General features: G+C 42.8%; 1 protein-coding gene across 1 annotated transcript; it reads right to left on the reverse strand.

Moving 5' to 3' along the window:
• Nucleotides 1–1,061: 1,061 nt before the first annotated feature.
• On the reverse strand, nt 1,062–1,844 carry LOC127059249 (proline-rich protein HaeIII subfamily 1-like). The gene has a single exon (XM_050970998.1). It carries the CDS (start codon nt 1,842–1,844, stop codon nt 1,062–1,064), a length of 783 nt encoding a protein of 260 aa, XP_050826955.1.
• Nucleotides 1,845–7,855: the final 6,011 nt, after the last annotated feature.

Below are 7,855 nucleotides of genomic sequence, written 5' to 3' on the forward strand. Positions count from 1 at the left end.
TTTATTATTATTTTGACGAATAATACAGAACACTGCAACATACCTGCAATACTGGGCTTTTATCTACCCCTTGAAATGATACCAAGAGTTATTATTACCCACAAATATGAGAACTATATAAACACTTTCAAGGTTTGGTTTTCATATGCCACTGAAAAGAAACACTGTGCTTGACATTGTTCTGTCATATAGTTTTTATCACACATCTCAGATTCATCAGCTGAAATAACACCTGCCAAGAGTTTTGTCTGTATACTTAGGTCTAGGTCCCTCTGATGTATCAATATCCCTTTTTCTAGAACAGCATCACATTTAAATGCTGATTTTTCCTGCAGCTAACCCGTGCAGAATATGCAGGTTGAAAAGCAGGGAGATAGGGTGACCAACAGGTACTTCTGAATGCTATCAACTCTGCAGCAGTCGAATGTGGACTTTACTTTTCCCTTATGTTCACCTTTCCTTAACTGATACCAGCTTCCTTTAAACAGCACCTTGCAGGAAGAGCCTGGGGTGAGTCTAGCACAGTCCTGCACTCACAGTTAATTTTATTTAGGCGATTATCACGGTGAGGGCGAGCGGGAAGGGGGAGGTTTATGTACAGCGCCAGCCCCGAACAATCAGAGAACGCTTAGGGCTGGAAGGGAGCTCTGGAGATGCCCTAGTCCACCCCCGTGCCATGGGCAGGGTCCCCTAGAGCAGGTGACACAGGAGCGTGTCCAGGTGGGTTTTGAATGTCTCCAGGGAGAGGTAGACTCCACGACCTCCCTGCGCAGCCTGTTCTAATGCTTTGCCACCCTCAACGTGAAGAATTTCTTCCTCATGTTGAGGCGGAACTTGTTTGTGTTCCAGTTCACGGCCTTTGCTCGCCGTCCTGTCGCGGGGCACCACCAAAAACTCTGGCACCATCCTCTTGGCACGCGGCTTTGAGATATCTTGAAGCACTGATGAGACCCCCCGTCTCAGTTTTCTCTAGACTAAACATGCCCAGCCCGCGTTCCGCCGCCCAGGGCACGGATGAGGACGAACTCCCCGCAGAGCCGCGGGGCGCGGAGCCCACCGCCTCACGCCGCTGCCGCTGCTCCCTCCCGCCGCTGGGGGGCGGCCGCGGCGCCGGGAGGGCGGGCGGGGGGGCGCGGGCCGCGGCGGGGGCGGGGCTTGGGGCGCGCGGTGCGGGCGGAAGCGGCGCGCGGGCGCGGGCCGGGAGGAGGAGGCGGCGGCGGAGGCAGCGAGCGGAGGTAGCGCGGGGCGGCCGGCGGGGGGCGCTGCGCGGGGGGCGCTGCGCGGGGGGCGGTGCCAGGGGGGCGCCCCAGCCCCGGCAGAGCCCCCGAGCCGCGCACTGGGCCGGGGTGGCGGGAGTGTGTATTTGAGGGCACGCCCGTCAGTCCGCCAGCCCGCCCGTGTGTGTTTTCACGGGGGAAGGGCTGGGGGTGGCTGCACGCTCGGGTGGGACCGGGGTGGCGCAGGGTGGCTGCGGCTCTCCCGCACTCGCGGGTGCGCACCTCGCCTGAGCGCCCGCCTTGGTCCGCCCCTCCTTCGGGAGCTGCGGGACGGGATCGGCTTCCTTCGGGCTTCCTCCCCGGCGCGTTCCGGTACCTGCGCGGCTCTCGGGGCGGCTGCGGCAGTGTCCCCGCCGAGGGGAGGGCCGGGGTTCCTTCGGCCGCGGTCCGTGTCCCAAGGCTGTGATGCAGTGTCCTTGGGTGGGGAGGAAGCGGCGGAGCAAACGGGGGTTCTCTGGTTTCCTTCGCCGTTAGCAGTGGTCTTCCATTCTTAAGCTGTGACTGCAGTGACTCTGCAAGATCGATGCCTTCTGCTGTAAGGACATAACTTCCAAAGAGGTAAAGCATGATAAGAGAGATGTGATGGAACTCACGGGAAGGAAAAAAAAAATTGTATTCAGGCAGAGGCAGGATCCTTAACAAGGTCAGGTTAAGAGATCTTCCGGCGCCAGCAGGTCTGCATAAAAAAAACCCAGAACAAACGGGTAAAGGTAAATAGTTCCCCTGAAATTGGTCTCGTTGGTACTATTGAAGAAATAGGAAAAAGTAATATTGAATGAAGTCTGCAAAATTTGAAACATTCAGTTTTAGGAAATTATAATATATGAAATTTTTTGATAGCAAGAGATGTAGAACAGCCCTTCCTTCTTACAACATAATAAAATTAGTTTTATTTGTAACGTCTGATGATGTTTTGACTGCACTTACCTTCGATTTTGGTAAACACGTATAGTACTATTATCTCAACCTTATTTCGGTAGCTCTATTCATCATTCATCATTAATAAATTCTCTTTTCTGTTGCCTAACCTAACATGGTAGCATCCTGTAAATTTTTTTTTATGTCTCTTGTTATCTAAAAGATACTGACAACTAGAGTGCAGTGTAATTTCTGTGTTTGTGTGCCACAAAACAAGCATAGATAATTTTTGTTCTATGCTATGACATGATGTGGAGTTTCCTTAGAACAGTTCAGATTGGGTTAACTAGTTATTTTTGGTTGCTGTTTTGGGGGCTTTTTTTGTTGGTTTTTACCCTCCAGTGGGTGAACTGGGGGCAGATGGATGTGTTTTTTCACTGTGAAAAGTGATCTTTGTAGGAATTGCAACTTTATATTTTAAGAGAGCCCTGAGAATGTGAACACGATGTACATCCTTATGTGCATGTGATTTGTCCTAATTGTAACATAGTGTTAATTTTGGAACAAATGTCATGAATTGCTGCTTTACTCTCATGAGACTATCAGAGAAAGGAGACAATATGAAGATGATATTAGATTGTGAGTGGCATGTTCTGGTAGTGTCACAAGCAGTGTGATTGCAGTTTTAGACCAAATGTAGAAATTTATTGCCTGTTTTGACTGCAGATACCCATGTGTATACAGCTTAAGTTATTCTGACCTCTTTTTTTGTATTTTAAGTGTTAAAATTTGTAGCTGTTTAATAGGTACTCGAGAGCTCCAGAGTATTAAGCAATTATGCTGGAATTCCTTTTGTCTTTTACCTAAAGATTTTTACAGTTGGAAACAAAGGTACTTCCTTTCCTCCTCCTCCTCACCCCCCCAGCTTTTTCTTTTGAAAGCTCTTGTAGTAGCTGCTTTTAGAGACTCCTTTTGGCTGTTATCTCCTTGAAGGAGGCTTTGGTATCAGCTCATCACAGATAGTGATATATCTTGGGGATTGGATGTCATTTAGCTACTAGAAGTAAGATATTTCCCCCGGAGTTCATGATCACTGGTGCCTTTTCTGAGAACAGTAAAGGGGAGTAGTTCTTGCATCTTGCCTAACTGTAAGCAGGATAAATGCATGCTGTCAGCTAAAATTGTCAGCTGGATAGTCAATGTATCTGAAGACTAGTAAGTCATTTTCCAGTAGCTGTCAAAAATCTGTGAAGCTCAGTCACTCAAATGAATCTGTTTTTCCTGGTACAAGTTTACTGATAAATTGTACTTTATATGCTATTTGTTTATGAACAACCTCTTTCACCTGTGATTTATAATTTGTGCCATTTTATGAGCTGTTTTCTCAACTGAACATTATTAATAACAGCCTCTTATATTTTCTTCTATGGTTTACTAAAAAACTTTATAAACTTTACAAAAAATAGGTGTATTAGCATCTACGTATGTAATTTAAAAGATTAATTTTGGATTGCTCAGAACTGAATGGGTACTTTGCCCAGGTAAAATAGGACTTGAACTAGAGGCATAGACAAGGGAGTGTAAAACTTACTCCAATGCAATTGGTTTCTTCAGTAATACTAAAGAAATAGGAGGCTACCATGTTACAAATAATCCCGATAAATTTCTGGGTACCTTTTCCTTAATGGTAAGAATTAAGTATTTTGCAGTGCCCACCACTGAGGTGTTACAGTTAACTAATGTCTGTCATATTCTGTTACTATGTTACATTGAGCTGACAAGTCAATCTAGAAGTAAGACTGTAGAAGAAAAGATGCAGAAGAAATCACTTGTCTTTAATATTTCCTCCAGTGTTATTTTTCTGAAACCTTCACCTGGGTCAGCCTACTGGGAAGGAGCATGAATCCAAAGCCTTGTCTATATTGCAGTTTTGCCATAGAAACATAATTTTGGTGGACAAATTCATATGCAGTTTGAATTGTACAGGTTTCCTGAAAGAAAATCAGGCAAGTTAAATTCTTCCTCTCTCCCCAGTGGAACAAGTGCTTTTTTTTTGTTGTAGTTCTACAGGAATAGTGTTTGTGTGGTGCACTGTGTGCATGTGTGAGCGGTGGCAGTCTCTCCCCCATTGCAGCTGTCACTTTGTTAGTTGTCTCCCCCCCTCCCTTCTTTATTCTCTTTAATGACACCTGCCTTCCTTTTAGGTCTCTTTAAAACGTTCAGTGAAAGTCCTTCTCTTACCAGTAACACACATACATCATCTTGTAGGATTGGCTCTCTGTAAAACTAGTCAAAATTAGCTAAACATCTCAGGAGGAAGTTTTGGAGTCTCAGGGGTTTTGGAAAGAGTGATAAAAGGACAGCTGTGAAGTTTCACAAGGGAGTACTATGGGGTACTTGTCGTAGCCTGCAATTTATAAATTGTGGCAGTGTTACTGGGAAGTGAGAAGCCAAGAAAGTGCCCTGTGCTCTGTCATAAGTGACTCTTATCAAGGAGCAAGGGTCCTACAGTGACCTGAATGGTGGCAATGAAGCATGAAGAAAAAATAGAGAGAAGTGTGCCAGGGAAAATTAAGCTGAGATTTTTTGCTTTAAATATTTTTTTTCATTATTATTTTTCACAGATTTTTAAAAATCTGATACAGAGATGTAGAAATGTTTTGGGGCCCAGATGGGCCCAGTGGGAGGAGGGCAAATTCAGCAAGTGTAGCATACTGTCCCTATTGATATACTGTCGCTATTGATATCTGCTTGCTTTACTTTTCTTCACAAGCCTTGCCAAGCGATTTCCCCTCTCAAAATCTTGAATCTTGGCTGACTGCCCACAGGCAAGGAACAAAGAATTTCTCTTTTTATATGGTTGGTTTATTTTAAAAGCATTCATTGGCAGTAGTAGGAAAAATAAAGGGTCTCAAAAAAAAAAGATACTCTAAGATACTTGAGAAGACTTCTTAGACACAATGCAAAATGAAAATAATTGTTGGTAGGAAGTATAAAACAAAAACAATTAAAACAGGAATGCATGCATTTAAATAGAAACAGCTTTCCGGCATTTCTAAAATACTGACAAAATTTGGTCTGGTGTTTGGGTTCTCAGATAATTTTATACCAGAGCCACTGTTAGCTTGCTGTGTGGGTTTTCAAGTAAAAAGCATTATGTTTGTGCTCTCAACTCGAAGTTCATCTACAAGACAAATTGGTGCTGTTCTTAGAAGCCTGTAGGAGGTGAAACCTTTCCTGGTGTAAGATATGTTTGAGTTAGTCCCAGCAGCTCACAGCAGCAGCAGCAGCACTGTGTCTCCTTGATGAGCTGTGACTTTTGTTGGTCGATATATCCTTTGGCTGCCTGGAGAGACAGAAAGTGTTGGGAGCACACAAGATTTTTCTTCTTTCTGTGTAGAAGAGTAGGTATTTTTGGTAGTTACCCATTTTTGCTACTTCCTTAAGCTTCATGTTTCTTTCACTTGGAATATCCCTTAAAGGTGTTCCTCAAGAGGCAGCTAGCAAAAAGGCAAAAGAATTTTTTAAATTTTTTTTTTTTTGTGTGTGTGCCAAGGTAATTGCAAGTCTTGAGCATGTAGAAGCAGGGAATGAAGGAACACATGCTGTAGGAGAAGATATAAAGATAGATGTCCTGGAAAAGACACGAAGGCAGACTCCTTTGGCAGCATGCTCTGAAAGTGGTACTGAACTGCTGAAACCTACAGCCCAGCAGCCTTCATAGAGATAGGACAGCCTTTTTTTGCCCAGAAGTATGCCTTCTTGCCTTCTTAAGATAGCAGCATGTTTTATTGTACTGTTATTCTCACTTGAGTCTAGCAGCTATTAATATAAATGACCTCTTCTATCTACTCATCTGTGATGCAGTCTGCAAAGACCCTTGAGTTTCATCACTTTTGGTGGGCTGTGTTATTGCTGATGTTTTGTCAGTACAGATCCTCTTTTCCCCTCTCTGCTGTGATATTTTTCTGTTGACCAAATTTTACAGCAGCAATAATAGGAATACTTGAAGTCCTGAGAGTAAATTTTATCAAAAGACAGCTAAATGTGGTTTCACTTGTCTGGGAACTGGCATTGCAGTTAATAGTTGGTTCCAAGTGGAATATCCTGCTCTCTTATGACACTGTGCAGCTGTCTGAGTGAACCTGATTAATGAACCTGGGAATCAAAGGACAGTCACCAGTATGGATGTGCCAGTACAGGACAGAAGTCTCATTGGCCTCTTCTCGAGAACTTGTGTACTCATAAAAATATGAGGGATGTGGTTCTTCCTTACACACCAGTTTTAATCAGGGCTCTGTGTAAACACTTCACTTCTCTGAGCACCTGTTTGCCAGCTGCACCTCATGTAGATTTTTCACCTACTGCCAAACCAGCAGCCATCTAAGACTGCAAATTACCAGAATACATCATTTTTGGCATTCCAAAAAGTCTCAGCATGTGAGCTCCTGGGCTTTTAGGTCCTTATTTTCTTGTCTCAGTCTTTAACAACTAATTGTCTAGTGAATGTGTTCTGTAGTGTTTTGCTCTATGTCAATTATACTTTAGACTTCCCATTTGCATTGCTTCACAGAAATGGCTGAGGGTTTTCCAGCCTGACTGCTCTCAGAATGGTCAGTGCGATTGATTCCTGTCAGCTGAGTGATGCTCAAAGTTTTCTGTTGGAAAATTAGAAAACAGAATACTTTGGAGGTCACAGAGGTAAATGATCCAGAGGGTGCACTCTGTAAATAGATGCAAAAAAGTGGAAAATAATAGAATGGAGCTTGATCTACTGTGGAAACTTTTTTCCTGGTATTCTGTAGTGCCCAGCGATTCTTATCTTCCTGAAATGTCTGTTGGCTATTGCAATGAGGTATCACTCTGCATATTTACAGGCAGGTTTTTGTTTACTGATACAGTACCCTCTCTGTACTGAGGAATGTTTGTTGCCATTAATTTAATAGTAATTTCTTGTACAGATGTAATTTTACTGTGGTAATTTAAAATTGTTAACAATTTCATAAACTTTTTGTACTTCCACTGAGACGGTAATAAATTCCAGTTTTTTACTGTATAATTATTTTATAGTTGTTATTAATGTCAGCTTTTATTTGTACTCCCTGATTTCTCTTTGCTTTCTGCTCTATTGCAAGATTTTTTCCACTTACTCTCTAATTGGATGTATGCCTCAAGGACTGTGTATGGCTTTTTTTTTTTTAAGCTCTGTCTTGATAAATCACTTCTTCTTTTTATGCAGTTTATCTGGTTGCAAAACCAGACCTGCTCTTGAATGCACAGTGTCATGTTGTTGTTTATCATAATTTGAAAGTGAGGAACTGATAAATATTGTGGTAGTAAGTAATAGATGGAGTAAAATTCCCAGTTACCAGGCTTGCCTTCCTAATATATGAGTGCAGTAGAGACTAGGTCTTTCAAAATACTTGACCAAAGAGGTGACTTTATTGTACTGTATCTTAACAATCTTCTTTTCGTTGCACTTTTCTTCACTTTATTCTTAAAAGTATTTTTGATCTTTGAATCAAGTGGGTTTCTCTCAGCCTTTGGTTTTCTGTATTCTTTGCATCTGCAAACTGCTTATTAATAGCTACCAAAAATGCCTGATGGACCTGCTGCTTTCTTTTTCTCTTACAAATAATTACTGTCATCTGTCCTGTGCATTTTTCAAAACTAGAAGGTAACAAATCATCTCTTCAGGCCAGGTTTAAATTTGCCCTACA

This window comes from Serinus canaria, chromosome 2, assembly GCF_022539315.1.
Source record: "Serinus canaria isolate serCan28SL12 chromosome 2, serCan2020, whole genome shotgun sequence".
NCBI classification, from domain to species: Eukaryota; Metazoa; Chordata; class Aves; order Passeriformes; family Fringillidae; genus Serinus; species Serinus canaria.

Coding starts and splice junctions, on each gene's coding strand:
- LOC127059249 (XM_050970998.1), bottom strand. CDS start 1,844: ATGCTTTACCTCTTTGGAAGTTATGTCCTTACAGCAGAAGGCATCGAT.